Here is a 27,641-nt window from a genome sequence, read left to right on the forward strand (position 1 = left end):
GAGCTGCTCTCTATTGCTTGTCACTTCTCACGTAGACATGATGCCTATTAGTTGCTAGAAATGGTTTTAAATACATTTTGGGCTGCTATCTGTCCCAGCCCACTTCCTTTCTTATTTTTGTACATCTGGACCTTCAATTGTCTTGAACCCAATATTAAATATCCACCCAAACAAATTCTACGCTGGAGTTGGAGGTGAGTGTAGCAAGAAGCGCTGCAGTTTTTGCTCAATGGATTGGGTTGAGTGGACAACGATGTGTGATGGAAGGAGACATGGTGATCATCATAGCTGCACTGAACGGGCACGGAGAGGTTTGCTCTCCGCTTGGCCCTATAATTAATGATGCTCGGGAATTGATTAAAGGTTTTTTCTCATATACAGCTGATCATGTTAAAAGACAGGCTACCCAAGTTGCCCATAGACTTGTTCATGCGGGAATAGGTTGTGTTCAGGATTTGGTGTTGCCCATAGACTTGTTCATGCGGGAATAAGTTGTGTTCAGGATTTGGTGTTGCCCATAGACTTGTTGGTGCGGGAATAGGATGTACTACTTGGAGATGCCTCCTATTAATTGTATCCATTTAAATTTGGTTGTGAGGATAGTTAACTCTTAGTTTATTTGTACGGTACTTTTTTTTTTTTTTTTCCTTCGACTAGGTTAAAATTCTTAACAAGATTTTTATCGAGACTAATGTAAGCACATTGTCCTCACTTTGTACGTTTTCTTTCTTCCAAATGAACATCTTACTTTTCTCGTAAAAAACAAAAATAAATAGAATAACCAAACGTGCGCGTCATCTATTTCTGGAACAATATGAGCCACACCCTGAGGTCACGTTTGATTTGCTCTACTAGATAACGGTATTGATTCTGGTAACTATACATCCCACTAATTCCACCATATACATCCCACCACTTTTAATTAATTCATTTTGACCATAATACTGCAAGCTTGCCTAACAATTCGCTCAAAATACACTCATATTCTGGACCAAAAAGGAGGAAAATAATGAAATATATAATATAAGATGAATACATATATTCTTACAATTGTCCGGCCTTTGTTCCATATTTTATTATAGTAAAACGAGAACGAAGCTATTCCTTTTTATTAACTTTAAATATAAGTCATTGCACGGTCGTATTATACAACGAAACATTTGTGACATCACGTGATATTGTTACGGAAAATTGATTTCATTTCCTACCAAAAAAAAAATCCAAGAACATTTATTTCATTTGCTAACATATTTCGACTTCACAATTTTAGTCTCTAAAGTATTTTTATGGAAAAATAAGTTCTTAAAATCATTAAGAACTACTAATATATCCTTATTATAAGATTTCAAACTATTATATATATGCATTTTTTCATCACATTAAGTCACGTGACTTGTATGTGATACATTTTGAAGGGTAGATTTAACATTTTCTATTTAGTTTAATGTATAACCTTTTTCTTATTCTCAAAAAAAAAAAAGTATGACCTTTTTTTGTTGAAAAAAACAATGTATGGTTTTAACTTTGAATGGTAAATTGATAACTAGATTCGTTACATGCATGCAACATTAAGGGTTTATGGGAAGAAAAGGAGAATACTACCATCCTCTAAAGGGTGTCCCGTTAAGTCAAGTGACTTAAATGAATGGGAATTATTTGATAGAGTAGCTTCAACTATTATAGTACTGAAATTAATTGGCAGGTTTTAATTAGTTCAAAAGGACTACTTTTTTTTCTGACAGAATATGTTAAGTTAAATTTCGATGGCTCTATTTCCGCAGGCAGGGGTGCTGCGGCTTTTGTTCTGTGAAACCATGAGGGGACTCCTATTGGTGCTGGAGCTTTGTGTCTGGGTGGAACCACTATCAATGTGGCTGAGACTACTGCTCTAAAAGAAGGGCTGATGCTGGCCAAGCGAAAGGGTGTCCAGAGGTTATGGGTGGAAGGGGACTCGTTGCTTATCATTCAGCTCGCACGTGGAGTGGGGAAGCCCCGTTGGCATACCCACCAGATCATTACTGACATTATGGGGACTGCAACTGAATTCGTTGAGATTTCCGAGCATCATATTTTTAAAGAAGCAAACTTTGCTGCTGAAGCTATTGCGCATGTCGGCCTTTTTATTGATAATCCTCACTTTTGGAACTTTTGTTGCCCCCTAAGGCTTTGACCCCCCTTAGATTTGACACTCGGGCAACTGGTTGTACTAGAGGTTTCAGTCTTTAATAAATGATTCGTTTATTAAAAAAAAAAAAAAAAAAAAAAAACTAGCTAGGGACGTAATTGACACTCGAGTAATAATTCAATGACCAATTTAGCAGTTTACTTATATTTATAATGGGTCATAAGGACCTAGAAGGCTAGAAGATACGTAGATGGATCGTTGAAATACATTATGGCGTTGATTCTAATAAAGTGTGTCCAAATATGTGTCTCCCAATCTTTACCCATATATAATAATAATAATAATATTTTTTTTTGAACACTATAGTATCTACGCTAAAGGGGTGGAGAAGTGGGTTAAGCCTTACGATAAGCTTCCCATAATAATGTGGTTCAACTTCACCTTTCGCGAGAATTGAACCTAAGACCTCTCATTTACAAGTAAAGAAGAATATCATTAAGTGAAGAGAAATATCACTACACCGTAGTTCTAAGTGACAATAATAATAATAAATTTTAAGTACTAATAGATTGTCCAAAAAAAAAAAATGGATAAAAATTAACTGAAGTGTGCTGGGGTAAAATGGTGTCTGAATAACTATATCATAAAAATATTGAGGTAGTTTGTCTAGAACTCCTCAGCGCATTAAGCCTAATCACGAGCTTGATCCAAAGGAGCAAAACTTGACCTAATCTTCCACTGAAAAGTAGCACCAGACAGACAATTCACAAACCATATGTAAGTTCCAAAGATCGACCAGTATAGTGCTTTTGACGAGGTTAAAAAAGTAAACAATTTCAACTCCAGTCACAATCAATATCTTAGAAACCTATTAAAGAAAAAAAAATGTCAACAATTTCGCCTTCAGTCACAACCAATATATTAGAAGCTTCTTATATGTCTATATATACCGACTGCGTTCTTTGATATATCTCATAAATCCAACATGTTCTTCTTCAAATCAATCCCGCTGGGTCTCTTAGTGCTTTGCCTTTTACACCATTCTGCAATTGGTGCCTCCCCACTTTACCATTTTTGTTTCAGCCCAGCAAACTACACTGCTGATAGTCCATATGGTGCCAACTTGAACTCATTGTTCCATCTTTTATACACCAAAGTTCCTCCTACTGGTTTTGGCCTTGGTTCAACTGGCAAAGCTAAAAACCAAGTGAATGGCTTGGCCCTTTGCCGTGGTGATGTCTCAAGCGAAGATTGCAAAACTTGTGTGGTTGACGCAAGCAAAGAGCTTCGTGAGCGCTGCCCTTATCGTAAAGGAGCCATAATTTGGTACGATCACTGCCTTTTAAAGTACTCAGATGTGAGGTTTTTTGGGCAAATTGATAGCAGGAACAGGTTCTATATGTGGAACGTCCAAGAAGTGGAGAATGGGACACTATTCAATATGAAAGTTAAAGAGTTGTTAAGTGGGTTATCTAATGAAGCTTCTGAAGCTAATCAAAAGCTTTATGCTACTGGTGAGGTACAACTCGATACATTCAGAACCCTTTATGGCATTGCTCAATGCACGAGGGACCTCTCTGGGGTTGATTGTAAAAAGTGTCTTGACAGTGCAATAAGTGAACTCCCAAACTGCTGCGATGCAAAACGAGGTGGGCGTGTTGTAGGTGGGAGCTGTAATGTTCGATATGAACTGTATCCCATTGTCAATACTTAAGAGTATAATTATTCTGTACAATGTGATCAACGTCTTGTTATGCTTGCTAATAAATGATGTTCAGATGATATTTGAATGTCTCTCTTGATAAATTTATCCAAGGATATGGATCTGTGTGTACTGATTGTGTTTGTGTTATAAAAGAAAAGTATTATGGTATTGAGTAGTTTTATGAGATTGTATTTATTTTCGAAGTTAGTATTGAGTGGGAATATGCTGATTTATATTTCATCATGAGATCTTTACAAGATTACAAGACATATAAATGAGATTGGAATTGAGTGAGGGAAGGCATGGAATGCGGGACAACACATCTCAATCTTCTCGGCACAATCAGCTGTTCAAGTAAAAAAGGTGGTATTCACAACTCATCACAAGATAAGGTGATGGGGAGTGGTGACCACAACCTAATATCTAGGTTTTCTTGTCTATGTAAAGATGTGGTTGCTTGTACAATTACGATTGATTTATTTACGGTTTTGAATAAGTCTTGAATCTTGTTCCCTTATAAGTGCTTACCTTATGGAGAATAATTAAGTACCTGTTAATGAATATACTTTTAGTACCTGCGTATTGTGTAAATCATTAGTATATTATATTTAGGATACTAGAAGAACTTTTTTCTTTAGGATTGTATTAATTGCAAGGCAAGGAAACCTCCTTGGTTTACTATAAATAAAGGCACAAGGAATGAGAAATAACACACAAAATTCCTCAATCCAATTCTTCATCTCTCTTTCTCTCTATGCCACACCCTCTTTTTGCCTCAGTTAATTATAGGTCACAACACATTATCAGCATGCTCTTGATGCTGCGCTACAGAGAATTTGTTCATCTTCAATCATGAGAGTATTACATTTCAATTATTATTATTTGATTTAATTTTTGTTTTATTGAATTCATATACTTTTATTGATTCAATTTATTTTTCTTGTGTTGAATGTGATACAAGCTTTGAAGATGGAAATTCGAAATCCGGAGGAGTAACTCCTACAAACCAGTTCATCAATACCATCACGTAATCCAGCTTCTTCCAAAATAACGATGTTTATCTTAATATTTTTTCAACCTTGACTGCGTGAACTTCCACCATAATGCATGAACCAACTTTATATTTTACAAATTTTAAATTCTACATAAATTGTGCATACATTATACTCAAAATATTGCCAAATTATGGGAATTAATATTAGGAATTTGAAAAAAAAAAAAAAAAAAAGATTAGGCCAACTGCCTGAACCGCTAGAGCCGAGGCACCAAGATAAATCGAGCCCAAAAAACCTATGAGTGTCACGCTAGTTCCGCCCACTTGCCTACATAGTGAGGAGTATACACATGTTAAGTAATGAGTGTTTTAGTGCTATGTTGTTTGTAGTAAATTAAAATTTGGCATATCTGTTTTTGGTTTGTGGGATAATGATTTTGACTCAATATAAGGGTTGTGGTATTTAAGAATCTGGTTGCTAGCATGATCCATTTCTATGGCTATCTAATTTCTGGCATTGTATTTGATCTTATTATGTATATCATTACTATTTTTGAAGATAAATTAATAAATGGCAGAAGTTCCCAGTTTCATGAGATTGATACTTTTGAGATTGCTTATGCCTTGAAGAACAAAAACTGGACCAATGAGACAGCCAAGTCCAAATTTGTAAGTCTAAAATGGAATTAATGCTTTAGTGTTTTAATGTTGTTTAATAATTAAGCTGTAAGGCTAAGATCACATCCCGAAAATGAACCAACTTCATTAATAACCTTAATCTTCCTTCTATCACCATTCATGAGCTGAAGTAGAGCACAACAGTATCAAGAACGGTCACAAATGTAGGTCCAGTTAATTCTATCTACAATGCTCATGTTATAACGCCTGTAGGTGTGTCTGTGAGAGTTAAGCCATCAATTTTGTCATTCAACTCTGTAAAGTAGCTGGAGTTTAAGGTTACTTTTGGTTCCCTATTAAGAATTCAAGGAAGATTCTCCTTCGGAAATCTGATTTCGGAAGATGGTTTGCATGTATTTAGGATGCCGCTCATAGTTCGAATCGTCCTTGATGATTTTTATGCAGACACAAGATGAACTGCCTTTCATTTTAAAAACCTAATCTGGAGCTAATTGGATTGTAATTATAATTGTATCCTTATGAATAAATGATTCTGTATCACTTTGCTTCATTCAAAATCTGTTGTTTGACTTTTTCACCATCCCTCAAAGTCTGTTGCTTGGCAACCAAGAAAAGAACCTAAACCCCATACGGAAAAAAATTCTTTTGGGTGATTATGGGTTTTAGGTTCTTGGTCATATACTGGAAAAATACTATAATAGCATCTTCCTCCTGGTCCGTTTTATATGCTTAACGTATTATGTAGAGCAATTATTTTAATCAAAGCAGAAGCCATTCAACTGCTAGGACCGGCCTTGCTGCTGTTTATGTACAATGTGCTTTGTTCTTATCCGGTATCAAGTTTCCGAACTGTGTGGCAAGAAAACGCTTGCCAACCATTCGGAGGAGGATGCAGAAGAGATTTTGGAACCCGAAGTTTCTTGTCTAAGTGTGATAGGCATTTTATTGTACTTAGCTCAATGCACTAGACTTGACATCTCATTCACTCTTAATGTTTTGGTAAGATATAGTAATGCACGACATGCATTATGGATCCTTAAGGGTACTATGGATCTAGTGTTAAAGACACTAGTAATGCACGAATGCATAGGTAGGGTACTATAGTAATGCACGAATGCACGACATCTCATTCACTGTCACTGGTGTAAAAGACATCTTCTGTTACCTTAAGGGTACTATAGATCTAGGCCTAATCTATCCTTATGGATCCTCGAGTGATGCCACAACCCCCCTTGGTTCTCAAGTCGATTCCCGCCTTATTGGTTATGCCGATACAGGTTACTTATTTGACCCGCACAAGGCGGCTCTCAAATGGGTTATGTCTTTACCGTTGGAGGCACCGCAATATCTTGGAGGTCAACTAAACAGACCTTAGTTGCCACTTCGTCTAACCATGCTGAAATACTTGCCTTACAAGAAGCTACTTGGGAATGGTTCTGGCTGAGAGTAGTTATGGGCCATATTCAAGGCTCTTGTGATCTTTACCTCGTCGTTGACGTCCCCATGACGATCTATGAAGATAACGCAACATGCATCGAACAACTCAAAAAGTGTTACATCAAAGGAGATAACATCAAGCATATTCGACTGAAGTTCTTCTTCTCACATCAACAGCAAGAGCATCAGAAGATTGAAGTCACGCAAATCCATTCACAAGGCAACCTAGCAGACCTCTTCACCAAATCACTACCGAAGGTGACGTTTCAGCAGCTTGTTTAATGAATAGGTATGCATAAACTTTTAGTTCTCTTTTGAATTATGTTAAACTCAGAGGGAGTATCCTGAAGTATACTTGCTTGATCTTACTGTCATCTTTTTCCCTATGATTAGGAGCAATTTTCCCTTTGGGTTTTTGTTACCTAATGAGGTTTTGATAAGGCACCCACCTTGGGTTGATCATATCCTTGATGACTTCCCGTAGACGTTTCATTTGACTTTGCATTTTCTCACGCACTTTTTCTTGGACTATGGGTTTTGTCCCTACTTGGGTTTTACCATAGCCATTGGGTTTTTTGTGAAACTTAGTTTATGTAGGTTCCTTCTTTTGTTTGAGACTAGCATGTTCCCAGAACCAGTGTCGACGAGTCGACTTTCTCAACTCTACATGATGCCGAATCTACTTGAGTATATACACTCAAGGGGGAGTGTTATAAGCATTGTGTTAAAGTGTGATTGTGTAAATCCTATATTAGATTTGATACTAGTTATTCTTCCCTATTAGGACATGTATTTCATAGAGGAGAAAGATTCTTCCCTCCCTTTTACTATAAATAAAGGCACTCCGTAGAGGGAATAAAGCATCCTCTATACAACCCTACAAACACATATCTCACTCTAATTCTCTCTACTGGCACGCCTCTCTCTCTTCCTTGTCAGATAAAATAAGCCACAACAGAAACCATTTAATAGCAATATTTAGGGATAATATAGGAAGACAAAACATAGTAAAGTTACATTGAAGAAACTAAATATGATGTGGATTATAAATGATTTTGACAGGAGTCAAATGACTAAAATTAGTTTTTAATCTTACTCATTGTATTTATCTAAAAGTAATTATTTTTAAGGACTAAATCTAGTTTTCCATTTACTGAATATGATTTAACAAGTAGACAGGTCAAAGTAAACAAAAAGTAAAAATAGTATTAAAATCAACTTTGTCTAGAATCATATATATAGCCATATATTTTCCTTTTCTGTAGCGTGCAACGCGACCTAGTCCTCAACTGAAATATATGACGTCCAATGATCACCTAGTAGAATGCATAAAAATGTGATATTTTAGACATTAATTTAGTTTTTCTTTCCTTGGTGCTACCTTGAATGCGTCTTTCAATCATTTGTGGGAACTTTCTCTTAAGAACGAGTCCCATAAGTACGTGATTAATTTCAAGGCTTATTATATTGTGCCGGTAAGACTTTCAACTCTCGCGGTATAATTTAGAAACTTTCTATATATACGTATATGGAGTGCGTTCTTGGATAGAACAATTAAAACCCAGCAATTGAGTCTCATAATCCAACATGTTCATCTCCAAATCAATCCCTCTGGGTCTCTTAGTCCTATGTCTCTACCACAATTCAGCCATTGGTGCTTCCCCACTTTCCCATTCTTGTTTCAGCGCTGAAAACTACACTGCCAATAGTCCCTATGGTGCTAACTTAAACTTACTCTTCAATCTTTTATACACCAAAGTTCATCCAACTGGCTTTGCCCTTGATTCGACTGGCCATGGCCAAAACCAAGTCCACGGCATGGCTCTATGCCGTGGTGATGTCTCAGAAAAAAACTGCAATACTTGCGTGGTTGACGCCAGTAAAGAGCTCCTTCAACGGTGTGCTTATAGCAAAGGAGCAGTTATTTGGTACGATCACTGCCTCTTAAAGTACTCGGATGTGAGCTTCTTTGGACAGATTGATTATGCGAATAGGTTCTCTATGTCGAACGTCCAAGAAGTAGATCAGAATGGAACACTATTCAATGAGAAAGTTCAAGAGTTGTTAAGCGAGTTATCTAATGAAGCTTCTGATGTTAATCCAAAGCTATATGCTACCGGTAAGCTACAACTCGATACAATCACAACGTTGTATGGTATTGCTCAATGCACGAGGGACCTCTCTGGCGTTAGTTGTAAGAAGTGCCTTGATGGTGCAATAAGCGAACTGCCTAATTGTTGTGGTGCAAAACGAGGTGGTCGTGTTGTTGGTGGGAGTTGCAATGTTGGTTTTGAACTATATCCCATTGTTGGTACTTAGATCATAATTGTTATAAATATGAAGTCTTTTCTATTTATTTTTATAATGTAATCAACTTATTCATGTATTAATACCTTACAAATAAATGAAGTTCTGATATGGGGAATGTTTTTTTTTCTTTTAAATGTAATATGGGGAATGTTAAACAAATTAAAGAACCAGAAGAAAAAAAATAGATTACAAACTTGGACTATTATTTTATTGACTGCAAAGAAATAAGAACACTATATAATCATCAAAAAGTATACATTACTCAAAAAGATTACATCTTACCATACTTTATTCCAATCAACTGAGTTACAAGACATGTTTATAATGATCCAATCCTAAACAAACAAGAAAGCATTCTTATCCTCCCAACAAAATCCTAATGTACAAAATACTAAAAATACCCTAATATAGAATACATCAAATTGCTAAATTTTCAATATATATTAATTGAACATATTTACTCCTTGTCTCAGTCTCAGTTGTCTTATTATTTTGCCATCTTATTCTATGAAATATAAACTGTTTTACAAATTTCTTGAGCTGATTTATAGTAGCAACTCAAAATTTTATGTTTCTTGTATAATCATTTTCTGCAGATTAATGAAATTATAATTTTTTTTTTAACTGAATTCTTGAGCTGATCTATTGTAGCAACTCAAAATTTTATGTTTCTTGTATAATCATTTTCTACAGAATTATTGACGCATCATGCATGTAGAGTGTATATATGATGGTAATAGTGATTTTTTTTTTTGGGTAACATATGGTAATGTACAGTGAATTTGTTTGAACAAAACAACCAAACTGCGGTGGAGTGGGGGTGATTGTGAGAAACTGGGAAGGAGCTTTTGTTGCCGCATTCGCACGTCAATGCTTGGCGGCATCTTGTGTTCGGGATAGATTTGTCCCTTGCATAACTCCCCTTATCTTGCCTGTCAGGCAAGATTTGTTGCTTGGTCTTCTACAATATAAGTTTGTTATTAGTTTGAATGATGCCTTTGCAGGGCTTTTGTTAGGCCTTGAGGCTCACAATCAAAGTTAATATAAGTCTAAGCGTGCCACTGTTCTTTTTATTTAACAGATTGTTTTATTGGTTGTTTTAGTCCATTGTTTACTTGCACCACAAGTCCTCCTTGGTTTATCAAGATTGTTCATAGATGAGTTAAGTTTGTATTAAGTTCTTTTCTTGCCTTTAGATCAAGGACTTTTTATTTATAATACCATATGTTCATTTATGAAGGAAATCAAGATCATTCAAGTTATTTCCTTAGTTATCAATTTAGGCCGACAACAAGGAAACAAGAGTTATTAGTTGACAGGATTAATCATGGATAAAACTAATACAAAAGTAGTTAAAATGACATAGGATCTAATGAAAGATGTATAAACAACAAATCTACTTTATGTAAGTATAAATAAAGGAGATTCGGGCATGATTATAACCTCGGCAGGCAAGGTTTGTTTTCTAGCAAACACTTATCCTTGTATTTTATAGATATTGGAGTCTTGGAAAATGAAAATATAAACAAGGTTTACTTAAAGGGATTCGATACAACGATAAAGAAATGGTAGCAGAGTTTCTAAAAACTGAAAAAAGATAGCTTTCTATAGTGGACGTGCGACTAAAGAAAGGGAAAATGGGTGAATAAACTAAAGCTTTCTGGTTTTTGCTGTTGAATGCAGAATTGAGTGTTGCTTGATTCATTGGTTGAGAGAGAGTTTTTGCTTGTGTTCCTTGTCACTTTTATTAACTTTACTAGCTCGATTGTCCAAGTCTTCCATTTTGATGATGACTTCCAAAGCATGGTAAGTCATCACCTGCTTATAAATTACCTAGTCATGCTATGGAAAAGTACTTTTTTTTATTTTTTAGGATGAGCTGCCCTCTATTGTTTGTCACTTCTCACATAGGCATGATGCCTATTAGTTGCTAGAAATGGTCTTAAATTTATCTTGGGCTGCCACCTGTCCCAGCCCACTTCCTTTCTTATTTTTGTACGGGCCTTCAATTGCCTTGAACCCAATATTAAATATCCATCCAAACAAATTGTAGCTGGAGGTGGTGGTGAGCGCAGCAAGAAGCGCTGCAGTTTTTGCTCAGTGGATTGGGTTGAGTGGACAACGATGTGTGAAGGAAGGAGACATGGTGATCATCATAGCTGCGCTTAACGGGCACGGAGAGGATTGCTCTCCGCTTGGCCCCATAATTAATGATGCTCGGGAATTGATTAAAGGTTTTTTCTCATATACAGCTGATCATGTTAAAAGACAGGCTACCCAAGTTGCCCATAGACTTGTTCATGCGGGAATAGGTTGTGTTCAGGATTTGGTGTTGCCCATAAACTTGTTGGTGCGGGAATAGGATGTACTACTTGGAGATGCCTCCTATTAATTGTATCCGTTTAAATTTGGTTGTGAGGATAGTTAACTCTTAGTTTATTTGTACGGTACGTTTTTTTTTTTTTTTTTCCTTCGACCAGGTTAAAATTCCTAACAAGATTTTTATCGAGACTAATGTAAGCACATTGTCCTCACTTTGTACGTTTTCTTTCTTCCAAATGAACATCTTACTTTTCTCGTAAAAAACAAAAATAAATAGAATAACCAAACGTGCGCGTCATCTATTTCTAGAACAATATGAGCCACACCCTGAGGTCACGTTTGATTTGCACTACTAGATAACGGTATTGATTCTGGTAACCATACATCCCACTAATTCCACCATATACATCCCACCACTTTTAATTAATTCATTTTGACCATAATACTGCAAGCTTGCCTAACAATTCGCTCAAAATACACTCATATTCTGGAGCAAAAGGGAAAAAAATAATGAAATATATAATATAAGATGAATACATATAGTCTTACAATTGTCCTTCCCTTGTTCCATATTTTATTATAGTAAAACGAGAACTCTACTACGAAGCTATTCCTTTTATTAACTTTAAATATAAGTCATTGCAAGCTCATATTATATAACGAAACATTTGTGACATCATGTGATATTGTTACGGAAAATTGATTTCATTTCCTACGAAAAAAAAATCCAAGACAATTTATTTCATTTGCTAACATATTTGGACTTCACAATTTTAGTCTCCAAAGTATTTTTATGGAAAAATAAGTTCTTAAAATCATTAAGAACTACTAATATATCCTTATTATAAGTTTCAAAACTATTATATATATGCAATTTTTCATCACATTAAGTCACGTGACTTGTATGTGGTACATTCTAAAGGGTAGATTGAACATTTTCTATTTAGTTTAATGTATAACCTTTTTCTTATTCTAAAAACAAAAAGTATGACCTTTTTTTGTTGAAAAAAAATCTAGGTATGGTTTTAACTTTGAATGGTAAATTGATAGCTCGATTCGTTACATCCATGCAACATTAAGGGTTTATGGAGAGAAAAGGACAGTACTACTATCCTCGAAAGGGTGTCACGTTAAGTCAAGTGACTTAAAAGGAATGGGAATTATTTGATAGAGTAGCTTCAAATATTATAGTACTGAAATTAATTGGCACGTTTTAATTAGTTCAAAAGGACTACTTTTTCTGACAGAATATGTTAAGTTAAATTTCGATGTCTCTGTTTCTGCAGGCAGGGGTGCTGCGGCTTTTGTTCTGCGAAACCACGAGGGGACTCCTATTGTTGCTGGAGCTTTGTGTCTGGGTGAAACCACTATCAATGTGGCTGAGACTACTGCTCTAAAAGAAGGGCTGATGCTGGCCAAGCGAAAGGGTGTCTAGAGGTTATGGGTGGAAAGGGACTCGTTGCTTATCATTCAGCTCGCACGTGGAGTGTGGAAGCCCCATTGGCGTATCCACCAGATCATTAGTGACATTATGGGGACTGCAACTGAATTCGTTGAGATTTCCGGGCATCATATTTTTAAAGAAGCAAACTTTGTCGTTGAAGCTATTGCGCATGTCGGCCTTTCTATTGATAACCCTCACTTTTGGAACTTTTGTTGCCCCCTGAGGCTTTGACCCCCCTTAGATTTGACACTCGAGCAACTGGTTGTACCAAAGGTTTCAGTCTTTAATAAATGATTCGTTTATCCAAAAAAAAAAAAAAACTAGCTAGGGACTTAATTGAGACTCGAGTAATAATTCATTGACCAATTTAGCAGTTTACTCGTATTTATAATGGGTCATAAGGACCTACAAGGCTAGAAGATAGACAGATGGATCATTGAAATACATTATGACGTTGACTCTAATAAAGTGTGTCCAAATATGTGCCTCCCGATCTTTACCCATATATAATAATAATAATGTTTTTGAACACTATAGTATCTACACTAAAGGGGTGGGGAAGTGGGTTAAGCCTTACGATAAGCTTCCCATAATAATGTGGTTCAACTTCGTCTTTGGTGAGAATTAAACCTAAGACCTCTCATTTACAAGTGAAGAAGAATATCACTAAGCGAACAAAAATATCACTAGACCGTAGTACTAAGTGGCAATAATAATAATAAATTTTAAGTACTAATAGATTGTCCAAAAACCAAAAAAAAAAAAAAAAAGGACGGTACGAATAGGTGGTGCTATCTACACACCTATTTTTACCTCTCACCCACACTCTTCTCAATTTTAGTGTCACATCCCGACCCAGGCTCTACTCTACCGTAGCACGATATTGTTCGCTTTGGACCCCGACCACACCCTCACTGTTTTGTTTCTGGGAACTCACACGAGAACTTCCCAGTAGGTCACCCATCCTGGGATTGCTCTCGCGCGAACTTGCTTAACTTCGGAATTCCGATGAAACTCGAAGCTAGTGAGCTCCCAAAAGATCTCTTGCTATATGGAGGTGGGCATGTACATATAAGGCATAGAGGATCTTCTTCCCTTGGCGATGTGGGATCTAACATTCGGTCGTCGGATGAATAAATTCAAGAAGATCAATGGACAAAGATTAACAAGAGTGTGCTCTAGAGGTATAAAAAGGTGTGTGAATAGCACTATCCTAAAAATATTGAGGTAATTTGTCTAGAACTCCTCAGCGCATTAAGCATAATCATGAGCTTGATCCAGAGGAGCAAAACTTGACCTAATCTTCCACTGGAAAGTAGCACCAGACAGACAATTAACAATCCATATGTAAGTTCCAAAGAGCGACCAGTATAGTGCCTGGAAAATGTGTGATGCTTTAGACATTTTACTTTTAATAATAACATCCGTGGCTAGCTTGAATTCGTCTTTCAACATCATTCGTGGAAGTTTAATTTCTCCAGGACTACGTCAATATCCCATAAGTAATGTCAAGTTTATTATATTGGCTGGTGAGACTTTTGACGACGTTCAATACAATCAATATCTTAGAAACTCATAAAAAAAAAAAAAGTCAACAATTTCGTCTCCAGTCAGAACCAATATCTTAGAAGCTTCTTATATATGTATATATACCGACTGCGTTCTTTGATATATCTCATAAATCCAACATGTTCTTCTTCAAATCAATCCCTCTGGGTCTCTTAGTGCTTTGCCTTTTACACCATTCTGCAAGTGGTGCCTCCCCACTTAACCATTTTTGTTTCAGCCCAGAAAACTACACTGCTGATAGTCCATATGGTGCCAACTTGAACTCATTGTTCCATCTTTTATACACCAAAGTTCCTCCTACTGGCTTTGGCATTGGTTCAACTGGCCAAGCTAAAAACCAAGTGAATGGCTTGGCCCTTTGCCGCGGTGATGTCTCAAGCAAAGATTGCAATACTTGCGTGGTTGACGCAAGCAAAGAGCTTCGAGACCGCTGCCCTTATCGTAAAGGAGCCATAATTTGGTACGATCACTGCCTTTTAAAGTACTCAGATGTAAGCTTTTTTGGGCAAATTGATAGCAGGAACAGGTTCTATATGTGGAACGTCCAAGAAGTAGAGAATGGGACACTATTCAATGAGAAAGTTAAAGAGTTGTTAAGTGGGTTATCTAATGAAGCTTCTGAAGCTAATCAAAAGCTTTATGCTACTGGTGAGGTAAAACTCGATACATTCACAACCCTTTATGGCATTGCTCAATGCACGAGGGACCTCTCTGGCGTTGATTGTAAAAAGTGTCTTGATAGTGCAATAAGCGAACTCCCAAACTGCTGCGATGCAAAACGAGGTGGGCGTGTTGTAGGTGGGAGCTGTAATGTTGGGTATGAACTGTATCCCATTGTCAATACTTAAGAGTATAATTATTCAGTACAATGTGACCGACGTCTTGTTATGCTTGCTAATAAATGATGTTCAGATGATATTTGAATGTCTCTCTTGACAAATTTGTCCAAGGATATGGATCTGTGTTTACTGATTGTGTTTGTGTTATAAAAGAAAAGCATTATGGTATTGAGTAGTTTTATGAGATTGTATTTATCTTCGAAGTTAGCATTGAGTGGGAATACGCTGATTTATATTTCATATGAGATCTTTACAAGATTACAAGACATATATATGAGATTGGAATTGAGTGAGGGAAGGCATGGAATGCGGGACAACACACCTCAATCTTCTCGGCACAATCAGCTGCCATAATTCAAGGAAAAAAGGTGGTATTCACAACTCATCACAAGATAAGGTGATGGGGAGTGGTGACTACAGCCTAATATATAGGTTTTCTTGTCTATGTAAATATGTGGTTGCTTGTACAATTACGATCGATTTATTTACGGTTTTGAACAAGTCTTGTATCTTGTTCTCTTATAAATACTTACCTTATGGAGAACAATTAAGTACTTGTTATGAATATACTTTTAGTACCTGCGTACATGGACGGATCTATTAAGAGACTAAGGTGGTCCCAGGACCACCCAAAGGCTTAGAAAAGTGGCTATGAAGACCTCCAAGGAACACCCAAATCTGGGCTATGGCGGAGGAACAGAGCAGCCATGGTTGCCGAGCACCTTCTGCAAAACAGAAGGAGAAAGAAGATGACTTTTTCTTTCAAATGACTTGGCCAAAACGAGACCGTTTTGAGCCAAACCATTAAAAAAAAGACAATATTTAGACACTTACTAGTCGCTGTGTTGTTTTACTGACCACCAATAAATAAAAGACACATGTCAACCAAAACTCTCTCTAAATCTATAACCAAACAACCAACTCTAACATTGCACCCATAACCAAACAGCCACTCTCTCCTCCTAAGCCTACTTTGTTGTCTGCTGCAAATCCCGTCTACAAAAGCCTCTCCTCCGCTAAGCCCTCCCCTCCACCAAAACATCTTCCGTCGAACCCAGCCTTGCCCACTCATAATCCAACCCTCTCTTTGCCATAGAATGACGTCTGCACCTACCCACTCACAGATCACGACTCGCACCACCTTTCTCTCCTTGCTGCCATGGTTGCACGAGGAAAAAAAAATAGTGGATTTGGTATCATGGTCTGATTCGGGGTTTGAGGAGTTAGGACCACCCTATATTAAAATCATGGATCCGCCACTGCCTGCGTATTGTGCAAATCATTAGTAGATTATATTTAGAATACTAGAAGAACTTTTTCCTTTAGGATTGTATTAATTGTAAGGCAAGGAATCCTCCTTGGTTTACTATAAATAAAGGCACAAGGAATGAGAAATAACACACAGAATTCCTCAATCCAATTCTCCATCTCTCTTTCTCTCTATGCCGCACCCTCTTTTTGCCTCAGTTAATTATAGGCCACAACACATTATCAGCAAGCTCTTTAATTATAACATACAAGCTTTGAAGATGGACATTCGAAATCCGGAGGAGGAACTCCTACAAACCAGTTCATCAATACCATCACATAATCCAACTTCTTCCAAAATAACGATATTTATCTTAATATTTTTTCAGCCTTCACTGCGTGAACCTTCACCATAATGCATGAACCAACTTTATGTTTTACGAATTTTAAATTCTACATAGATTGTGCGTACATTATACTCAAAATGTTGCCAGATTATAGGAATTGATATTAGGAATTTGAAAGCACAAAAAATTAGGCCAACTGCCTAAACCGCTGGAACCGAGCCACCAAGGTAAATCAAGCCCAAAAAAACTATGAGTGTCATGCAGGTTCCGCCCACTTGCCTACATAGTGAGGAGTATACACATGTTAAGTAATGAATGTTTTAGTGCTATGTTGTTTGTAGCAAATTAAAATTTGGCATATCTGTTTTTGGTTTGTGGGATAATGATTTTGACTCAATATAAGGGTTGTGGTATTTAAGAATTTGGTCGCTAGCATGATCCATTTCTATGGCTATCTAATTTCTAGCATTGTATTTGATCTTATTATGTATATCATTACTATTTTTGAAGATAAATTAATAAATGGTAGAAGGTTCCCGGTTTTAATTTCTGCCTAAACCGCTGGAGCTGAGCCACCAAGATAAATCGAGCCCAAAAAAACTATGAGTATCACGCAGGTTCCACCGACTTGCCTACATAGTCAGGAGTATGCACATGTTAAGCAATGAATGTTTTAGTGCTATGTTGTTTGTAGCAAATTAAAATTTGGCATATCTGTTTTTGGTTTGTGGGATAATGATTTTGACTCAATATAAGGGTTGTGGTATTTAAGAATCTGGTTGCTAGCATGATCTATTTCTATGGCTATCTAATTCTGGCATTGTATTTGATCTTATTATGTATATTTTACTATTTTTGAAGATAAATTAATAAATGGCAGAAGGTTCCTAGTTTCATGAGATTATACTTTTGAGAATACTCATGCCTTGAAGAACAAAAACTGGACCAATGAGACAGCCAAGTCCAAATTTGTAAGTCTAAAATGGAATTAATGCTTTAGTGTTGTTTAATAATTAAGCTGTAAATTTCGGACAAAGTTCTACTCTATGCCTTTCTTGTTTTCTTTTAAATGAAAACTAATGAAAAGAGTGAAAATTTTGAGTTTTAACGATAAAGACAAAATAAAAGGTAAAATGAATAGTATCAAGTTTGACTTTTTAATGTAAAAATGTGGTTTTTCGTTAAAGTGAACAATACCGTGGACTTTTCTTTAAAACTCCCTTCTTTTAAAGGATGAGACGCTTGTTAGGAAAGAGGATTGTCTTAATGAATTTACAAAGGATTATCCTGAGAATACTCCATTAGATGACATAGCAGTACTTGATAAAGATTTTGTCTTCATATCCTTAACTGTGTACTGGGTGTTAAACCCAGTAGGTAGATACGCGGTTTGGGTGATGGCCGAGTTCATGGGTTTGGTGGATCGACTTCTCGGACGTCACTTAGAGCCTGTGAGTTGGAGGAGGAGCTTGCAGAGGAAAGAGCTGCTCAACCGTTGGAGGAGGATTTTGATGCACCGTGGAGCTTGGTGCATCAGCTACCTGTCAAGCAACTCTTTCCTCTACCAACTCCTCCTCCAACTAACGCGCTCTAATTGACGATCGAGAAGTCAATCCACCAAGCTCACGAACTCGGTCATCACCTAAACCACATATCTGCCTACTGGGCTTAACACCAGTACATCATTAAGTATATGAAGACCAACATCTGTATCAGTTACTGCTATGTCATCTAATGGAGTATCCTCTGGATAATCCTTAGCCAATTCATTAAGATAATCCTATTTCCTAGCAACCATATCATCCTTAAAACAAAGGGCATAGATTAGAACTTCGTCCGAAATTTACAGCTTTATTTATTATACAACACTAAAACAGAATCAACTTCAGACTTATAAATTTGGACTTGGCAGTCTTATTGGTCCAGTTTTTGCTCTTCTCAGCATAAGCAACGTTAAAAGTATCAATCTTAGGGAATGCGAACCTGCCTGTTAGCTTCAAATATAGTAATGATCAGTCTATAAAATCAAATACAAATGAGAAAAATTGTACATACATAGAAATGGATCATGCTAGCAACCAGATTCTTAAATACCACAACCCTTATATTGAGTCAAAATCATTATCCAACAAACCAAAAGCAAATATGCGAAATTTTAATTTGCTACAAACAACATAGCACCAAAACATTCATTACTTAACCTGTGTATACTCCTACTCCTCCATTATGTAGGCAAGTGGGCACGAACCAGCGTGACACTCATACTTATTTTGGGCTCGATTTTTCCTGTTAGCATCAGATTGCTTCTACATTTCGCAACAAAATAACAGTTTCTTAGCTAGTGCACATATACTTGACAAAAAATGAAGACCAAATGCTTTGCAGGTATGAACCAACTAAAAGAATACCATAAACTTCTCTGACTGAAAATGTTCATATAAAAACTCCCACTCCAAGTTCCCCAAGTCTTGAGTTCATCTATTGGCCATGCCTCATCAGGTGATGCCCACTCTTAAAAGTATGCATGTAACTCATATTTAAACTCAATGTACCGTCTAGACATAAGTCAGTCAACATAATCATAATGTTGTCCAATTTTGGTGTCCAAGTTAAAATTCACAAAAACAAAGGTTGTGATTTTTATTTCAACAAAATGCAGACCAAAACTTAAAAGAAAGTTAAAAAAGAATACATGCTGTTTGTAAAGTAAAATTCAGGTTGCTATAGAGATTACTACAATGTATATGTCTCAATCAAAGATTATTAATTAATTCTACTTACAGTAATCTCTGAGATGAGGTCTGACTTTGACTCGTCAGACATTTTTTTTGCCAATATGCCTTGTTTATTGGGCAATGTTGGTGAACAATAGCCCTTACATCATGTGTCAACAATCTATGAACGACCTTATATATCGCTCACCTATGTACAAGCCTATAACGATCTTGATCTGTACTTGCACAATACAAACAGTACGATTGGTCTACTTAACCAACCAACATGCCCCGCGTACTGGTGTTTCATCGAGTTTGGGATAAAACCACCAACACCTACAATGCAAAAGCAAAAATGGTATTAATATGCAGTGATGATTGGTGTAACGTTATGTGATAATAACTATGCTGATCATGGTGTCTAGTATTTATTTATTTTATTTCTTACGCCAGGTGCGGCCAACAGCATTCTCTTTCTAGTAGGTGCTTGAGTAGGCAAATCAACAGGAGTAACATCAAGCTGGGATCCTACAGGTGTATAGTAGCCTCTCGCTGTTAGTTCTCCTAGTGCCAATCACGGATTGCGATTGAGTGCGAGGAAGAGGGGTCCCGCTCGCACCACTTGTGGTAAAGACGATTACAAGGTGGACAACGCGTAGTGTTTTACCGCCGAGGTCTTGGAGCATCAATATTCCTTGGCCCAAAAAATAAAAATTGGGGCTATTTTTTTCACAAAACAAAATTAAAGAGTGGGCTTTTAGCTAAAGCCCAAAATAGAAACAGAATAGTTTCATACTAAACCTATAAGGTTGGGTATAAGTTCGGCACACCCCATGATTGCGAACCAAATCGTACTAATTTTTGTTTTTGAATTTGATTTTTGTTCGCCTCCCATACTGTGCCGAGCTGAATCGTGCATAGAGCTACCCAACCTATATATATATTTTCTCAATTCAACTATTATTTGCTTTAACTTTTTTTTTTTTTCAAAAAAAAAATTTATTATTATTAGGAAAGGGAGCAGAGTTCCAAACTATTACTTTAATTTGCCAATCAATTTTGAACCATGATGCATTGATAGAAACTCAACATCCTATCTACTAAAAACCACGTACAAATTATCTACTCAAACGTGTTACAACATTGATTTCTCTCTTTTTGCTTTCATCACTCTTCAACCTATGCGAGGTTATATAAACTCTTCAACCAAGATTGACATTTTCAAAAATTGGTAAAAAAAAATAGTTAACACAAATAGAAAAATAATGGTTTATTTTTAGCTACGCTCTCTGTAATTCAATTTTAGTCTCACTTTGCTCTTTGTAACTTAAAAGTTGTCACTTTACTCCCTGAAACTCGTAGTTCACTCCACTTTGCTCTCTGAAACTCGATTTTGATCTCATTTTGTCCCCTAAAACTTGAAAGTCATCTCTATAAAACTCAAAATTCGTTCTACATTACCTTAGATCTGTTAATTTCTAATGTGGATTTGGTTTGAGTGCCCCAAGCTAATCAATTCTTTTTTATTTTTTCATCTCTTCAATTTCCCTTAAATCTATTATTTTTTGATTGTTGAATGTTAATCCATAATAGAGATTTATAATCAAATTTATTGCATACATCGCATAGTCTTATTGAATGTTGGATCCACATATATTTCAGAAAGCGACCTATAAGTTTCAGGAAGAACGGAGACTCTACAAGTCAAGATGAAACGAATTTTAAGTTTTAAAAAATAAAATGGTGACTTTTAAATTACAAAATAATGTTTCATATAGAATTCCAAATAACGTAACAAAAAATAAGCCAAAAATAAATTACCCCCAAGTCAACTTTACATAAAAGCTCATATAGAGTCCCGAGGTTATAGCGCCTCCATCTAGAGTGATTTGACCATGAATTCCATTCCCACATTAAACAGTAGAATGTAGGGTAGTTAAGGAAGTGACCACGCACCTCCACACCAAATGTGGAAAATTTCAGTCAACCCTCTTGAGTCTTTGGTTTTTGGATTATGCTTTTTCCACATCACATTATTCTCATCAATCGTCTCCTCCGGAGCTGAATGCCAACTGTTGTCAATGCTTTGCTTATTGTCCCACCAGCAACAATTACAACACGGCATACTCTTGCTCCTTCCTTCCACAACCTCCAAGTTTATTACTCAAACACTCTGAGCTTTCTGTGTGTTTCGAATTGCCATTTTTCAGGTCACTCGTTCACATCGCATGGCTTCTCCTTGTGGGGTTATCGGCACCCTTTTTCTTCTTCTTGCTCTACAGAATTCTGGGTTTCTTCTCTCTTTGGCTTCCAAAAATGTGAGTCTTAACCTATTCTTTGTGCGCTTTATAGTTTTGTTCTTTATTTTTGACAAAGGCGTTATTCTATTATAAACTACTCTAACTTACGCGAACTATGTTTCAAACTTGGGTGCAATACGGCAGGCACGCTGCCCTGGACAACTGGCCAAACCGGCATATGCTGTGTGCTTTGTTATTGAATGTTACAATATGATCACTTTGTTTTTGTGGGTTTTTGGTTTTGGCAGGTTTACATTGTGTATATGGGAGAAAGACAGCATGGAGAGCCTGAGCTGGTTTCTGAGTCTCACCATCAGACTCTGTCATCTGTATTTGGAAGGTCATTGATACTTATCCAAACTTTTATCTTTGACAATGTGCGGTTCAATTTAAGTTAAATTTAAACTTAACCAACAAAAGAAGATGAACTGATTTCTATTTCTAATTTAGGAACACAAATTTGTTCAAATTGCTAGGTTTTCTGTATGTTTTTTTCCCCAATGAAATGGTTGTTCTCTATGTTCATAACTGAGGGAAGGGACTATATTGCTATATAATTGTTTGTAACTACCTTCCTACGGCCTTGACATGTTTCAATGCATTTTGTGCTAAAATATTTCGTATCATTTTGCAAGAAAAAAAATTCGTAAGGCCTTACGTGTTTCAATGCATTTTGTACTGAAAATTCCTCAACATTTTTCGAGAAGAAAAAGTTAAACATGCTGCTGCTGTTTTACTTCATAATAAAACGACATGCTGATTGGTTTGAGAAATGACACAGTGGGATGGAGTTTTCATAGCTGTGACTGATATATGATGACAACTTCAATAGCATAGACCGAAAACTCCCTTCAGTAAACATGCATATTTGTGTGTGAATGTCTGCTGTTTTGTGGCATGCTAGTTTTGCTTGTTTGGCCGATTGTACCTCTTTCTCTGCAATATCACAAGCACAGGGTGCATCTCATAGGCATGGACATGAAAAATCATCCGAAAAAGCATATTTTAACTGGACAGGATTACAGCATAATATAAAAGTAACAGGTTGTGAGTAAAATTTTCAGCAAAGAAGCCGCAAAGGAATCAATTCTGTACAACTACAAGCATGGATTTTCAGGGTTCGCTGCTGTCCTAACTCCATGTCAAGCAAAGCTTATTGCAGGTGTTACAATTTTGGTGAACTGTAAACTATGTCTTCTTTCTTTTGAGTCAGAATTTTCTTTTCTAATAAGTTACTTAATTTATATTTTCCTTACTTAATGCAGATTCCCCTGGCGTTGTTCATGTCAATCCAAACAGAATTCTTAATTTGCATACGACTAGAAGTTGGAATTTTCTGGAAGTAAACTCTCATATTAGAAATGGAATTCTTTCAAAGAGTCAATCGGGCATTGGGTCTATTATTGGAATCATGGACAGTGGTCAGGATTTCAAAATTCTCTACATCTTGCAAAGTATATTAGATCAGATTACATTTTACTTATATTGTATTTTGATTCTCAGGAATTTGGCCTGAGTCCGAAAGCTTCAGAGATGAGGGTATGGGAGATGCCCCATCCCGATTCAGAGGGATATGTCAAGAAGGAGAAAAGTTCAATCGCTCCCATTGTAACCGGTTAGTTTATTTCATTTGCACGTGTAGTGTTATATTTTTCATCATTTCCTCATATGACGACGTAGTCAATTGTTGTGTACCTGGTGATTTATTGTTCCTTCACTTGTTTTAGAAAGGAGTTGTTTCGGTAAACTGGATTAGTAGTTATATTGAACCACTAACCTAATAAGAGTTGAAGCGATCAGTTTAAATATATCATGTGGTGGAAATGGTCACAAGCTTCCCATTGTCCCATTCTTCTAATTTTCGGACTCAACATCAGCTATGACTTTTGTATCAGTTTACTTTGGATCTGCCCTGTGCTAACTGCAAAATTATCACTAGGTTTTTCTGTTAGGGACAAATCATGTCATCATAATAAATTGCAAAAAAAACTATGAAAAATGTTGCATGTCAGTTTCACATTAGTGTAAAGAGTTCTTCAGTTATCAAGATCCCAGAATCTATACCTATAAGTATCAAGTGTGGGCTGCTTCCAACCAAATATTTTTTAGTGCTTAATTTTCAACAATTACCAAATTTTTCTCTTAGTAGTCCTTTTTCAATCCACATTTATGGTGTTTACTTGCGAACCATATCTGAACAACAGATGAGTTTGACTAACTTCATCAAGTCCCTTAAGGGAAACCATTTATTGGTATTCTTTGCTGAACTACAGCCAGAGAACGACATGGTTTATTTATTCTATTTGCTATGATAAGCAGGAAAATAATTGGTGCACGGTGGTATAGTAAAGGATATGAAGCTGAATTCGGAAATCTAAGTACAAGTGATGAGTTTGAATATCTATCTCCCCGAGATGCTGGAGGACATGGTACTCATACATCATCCACCGCAGCTGGTGATTCAATACAAAATGCAAGCTATAAGGGATTAGCTGCAGGATTGGCAAGAGGGGGTGCTCCATTAGCTCGGTTAGCTGTCTATAAGGTTTGTTGGGCTGTTGGCTGCAGCTCAGCAGACCTGCTTGCCGCATTTGATGATGCAATCTATGATGGTGTAGATGTGTTGTCGGTATCTCTTGGTTCTCCACCTCCACTTTCTTCTTATGTTGAGGATGCTATGGCCATTGGCTCTTTCCATGCTGTTGCCAAAGGAATCTCTGTTGTATGCTCTGCTGGAAATTCTGGTCCATACCCTCAAACTGTCATAAATTCCGCTCCCTGGATTTTTACTGTTGCAGCCAGCACTATTGATAGGGCTTTCCCTACCGTGATTACCCTGGGAAACAATCAAACTGTTGTGGTATATCATCACTTCCTTCTTTTAGCCACGAAATTTTTGTTTGCTTCTTATTGACATGGTTAGGGCTATGGTATACAACGAGTTATGTTATTCACTTGATAGAAAGTCTGCTGTGATATGTTGCCAGTTATCAGTCAAGCCCTTGGTTCTAAACGCGTGGTTCTGAGTAGCAGTCTTTAAATAAGCATATCATGTTGTCTCACAAGAGAACATTCTTATGCTACTCTATGCATAGCATGTATATTTACTAATGCATCGCTCTTAGCATTGTTAAAGCAAACTTGCACAATAATGGAAATCGTTGATTTGAAATTTATGATCCGTTAATTTGTTACTATTCATGTTGTTTCCATGATCTAGAAGAGCAATACGTTACTCTATTTGATTTAGTTTCAGAATCTGAGACCCTTGGAGTTGTTTGGAAATGTTGCATATTTATCAATTTGAAAATGGTATGTCGTTAATTGTGTAAGAGAAAGTTTGTTCTGAAATACCAATCAAAGCAAATCATCCTGGTAGTGTTCTCAAAATCATTTGGGTATGTTCTACCGATAGAGGTGTTTTGTTGTTTTAATCAGTTTTAAGAATTTTCATCATTGTGGATCAGCGATGCGATTTAAATGAATAATGCACTGTGTTCGAAGTTGAAAATTAAACCGTATATACTATATCCTTAATGCTTCAACTTGATTCTGAGTTTCCATTTAAACGTCTAAGTTGGTACTGGTAAATGCAAAACTACAAAAACCTAGATATGAAATTTATTTTCTCATGTAGGGTCAGGCTTTGTATACAGGGATGGATAGAAACAAGTATTACCCTCTTGTTTATGGAGGAGACATTGCATCTATTGATTCGGATAAAGACACTGCCGGGTATTAAACCTTTTCCTCTATTTTTGAGCTTGAATTCTACATGAGCCTCGTACCTCACCGTAGAGAAATACACATTATAATGGTGCCCATTTTTAACAGGAGCTGTGATCCGGGAACTCTAAATGAAACTTTGGCAAGTGGAAAGGTCATTCTTTGCTTCCAATCTCGATCACAGAGGTCATCTATTCCTGCAACGACAACTGTGACGAGTGCTAGGGGCGCTGGTCTCATTTTTGCTCAGTTTCCTAGCAAGGATGTTTCTTTGTCTTCGGGTAGTCCACCTTGTGTTCAAGTTGACTTTGCAATTGGCACAAATCTGCTAACATACATTGGAACAACCAGGTATTCTCTAGTATGTGTAACTTGTCTTTATGCAGAATGTGTACCATATGGAAATAAAAAGAAAGAGCCTTTTCATGCTTTAGTTCTTGTCACTCATCAATATCGCTCCTCATAGAAGACACAATTACATTTCCCTTCTTTATCTTGAGGAGGCTAATAACAGTGCCCTAATCGAATGACGTGCCACAGAAATCCCGTAGTCAAGTTCAATCCTTCAAAAACACTAGTGGGACAACAGATATCCCCAGAAGTGGCATTTTTCTCTTCCCGAGGACCCAATTCTCTCTCTCCTTCCATACTTAAGGTATATAAACAGTGTTATATTGTTTCATTAATTTTTCTGTTCTTAAGAACTATATTATTAACGATTCGAATGTGTTATGCAGCCAGACATTGCTGCTCCTGGTGTTAATATATTAGCCTCCTGGTCTCCTGCTCAGTCCCAAAATCAAGCAAATCCAGATATTTTCAAAATTGAATCAGGAACTTCCATGGCTTGTCCCCATATATCCGGTATTGTTGCTCTTCTTAAATCTATCCATCCAACGTGGAGTCCTGCTGCGATAAAGTCTTCCCTGGTTACCACAGGTGAGAAATTAAAATTTCATGGCATCTAGTGCTTTCAAGGAACTTTTTGGAGAACTGATTGTTCTTCCTCTTTACAGCTTCTCTAGAAGATGAATATGGTCAAAGTATTGTGGCCGAGGGAGCTCCTCACAAGCAGGCCAATCCATTTGACTATGGTGGTGGTCATGTTGATCCTAACAAAGCCATAGCTCCTGGTCTCATATATGACATAGAATCATCAGATTATATCCGTTTCCTGTGCTCCATGGGTTATAACAACACAGCCATCAGTTTAGTGGCTGGGGCTAAGATCACATGCCGTAAATCAACCAACTTCATTAATAACCTTAATCTTCCTTCTATCACCATTCATGAGCTTAAGCAGAGCACGACAGTATCAAGAACGGTCACAAATGTAGGTCCAGTTAATTCTACCTACAATGCTCGTGTTATAACGCCTGCAGGTGTGTCTGTGAGAGTTAAGCCATCAATTTTGTCATTCAACTCTACTGTAAAGAAGCTGGAGTTTAAGGTTACTTTTCGTTCCCTATTAAGAATTCAAGGAAGATTCTCCTTTGGAAATCTGTTTTGGGAAGATGGTTTGCATGTAGTTAGGATACCACTTATAGTTCGAATTGTCCTTGATGATTTTTATGCAGACACATGATGAACTGCCATTCATTTTGAAAACCAAATCTGGAGTTAATCTGATTGTAATTATAATTGTATCCTTATGAATAAATGATTCATGGTTCTGTATCACTTTGCTTCATTCAAAATCTGTTGTTTGACTTTTTCACCATCCCTCAAAGTATGTTGCTTGGTGACCAAGAAAAGAACCTAAACCCCATACGGAAAAAAAATTCTTTTGGGTGATTATGGGTTTTAGGTTCTTGGGCATATACACGAAAAATACTATAATAGCATCTTCCTCCTGGTCCTTTTTATATGCTTAACGTATTAAGTAGAGCAATTGTTTTAATCAAAGCAGAAGCCATTCAACT

The 27,641-nt window shown here is 36.7% G+C and overlaps 4 protein-coding genes across 5 annotated transcripts; all 4 read left to right on the forward strand.

Annotated features, from left to right (window-relative positions):
* The first annotated feature begins 3,093 nt into the window (after window positions 1-3,093).
* Window positions 3,094-3,998, forward strand: LOC125473410 (cysteine-rich repeat secretory protein 38-like). The gene has a single exon (XM_048576171.1). It carries the CDS (start codon window positions 3,111-3,113, stop codon window positions 3,837-3,839), a length of 729 nt encoding a protein of 242 aa, XP_048432128.1. The 5' UTR covers window positions 3,094-3,110; the 3' UTR covers window positions 3,840-3,998.
* Window positions 3,999-8,463: 4,465 nt separating this feature from the next.
* On the forward strand, window positions 8,464-9,318 carry LOC125473383 (cysteine-rich repeat secretory protein 38-like). The gene has a single exon (XM_048576106.1). It carries the CDS (start codon window positions 8,488-8,490, stop codon window positions 9,217-9,219), a length of 732 nt encoding a protein of 243 aa, XP_048432063.1. The 5' UTR covers window positions 8,464-8,487; the 3' UTR covers window positions 9,220-9,318.
* A 5,332-nt stretch (window positions 9,319-14,650) lies between these two features.
* LOC125473409 (cysteine-rich repeat secretory protein 38-like) lies at window positions 14,651-15,552 on the forward strand. The gene has a single exon (XM_048576170.1). It carries the CDS (start codon window positions 14,665-14,667, stop codon window positions 15,391-15,393), a length of 729 nt encoding a protein of 242 aa, XP_048432127.1. The 5' UTR covers window positions 14,651-14,664; the 3' UTR covers window positions 15,394-15,552.
* Window positions 15,553-21,629: 6,077 nt separating this feature from the next.
* Window positions 21,630-27,399, forward strand: LOC103942814 (subtilisin-like protease SBT3.5). Of its 2 annotated transcripts, none has more exons than XM_009353014.2 (11): window positions 21,630-22,011; window positions 22,242-22,333; window positions 23,058-23,155; window positions 23,259-23,414; window positions 23,497-23,608; window positions 24,313-24,853; window positions 25,637-25,728; window positions 25,828-26,070; window positions 26,260-26,374; window positions 26,457-26,658; window positions 26,736-27,399. In XM_009353014.2, the coding sequence occupies exons 1-11, from the start codon at window positions 21,922-21,924 to the stop codon at window positions 27,302-27,304; spliced, it is 2,310 nt and encodes a 769-aa protein (XP_009351289.2). In that variant the 5' UTR covers window positions 21,630-21,921; the 3' UTR covers window positions 27,305-27,399. The 2 variants fall into 2 exon arrangements, with proteins under 2 accessions (XP_009351289.2, XP_009351288.2); XM_009353013.2 differs by having other exon boundaries at window positions 21,631-22,011; window positions 25,631-25,728.
* Window positions 27,400-27,641: the final 242 nt, after the last annotated feature.

This window comes from the organism of the source record quoted next, unplaced genomic scaffold (genome assembly GCF_019419815.1).
Source record: "Pyrus x bretschneideri cultivar Hongxiangsu unplaced genomic scaffold, Pyrus_bretschneideri_v1 Contig85, whole genome shotgun sequence".
NCBI lineage: Eukaryota > Viridiplantae > Streptophyta > Magnoliopsida > Rosales > Rosaceae > Pyrus > Pyrus x bretschneideri.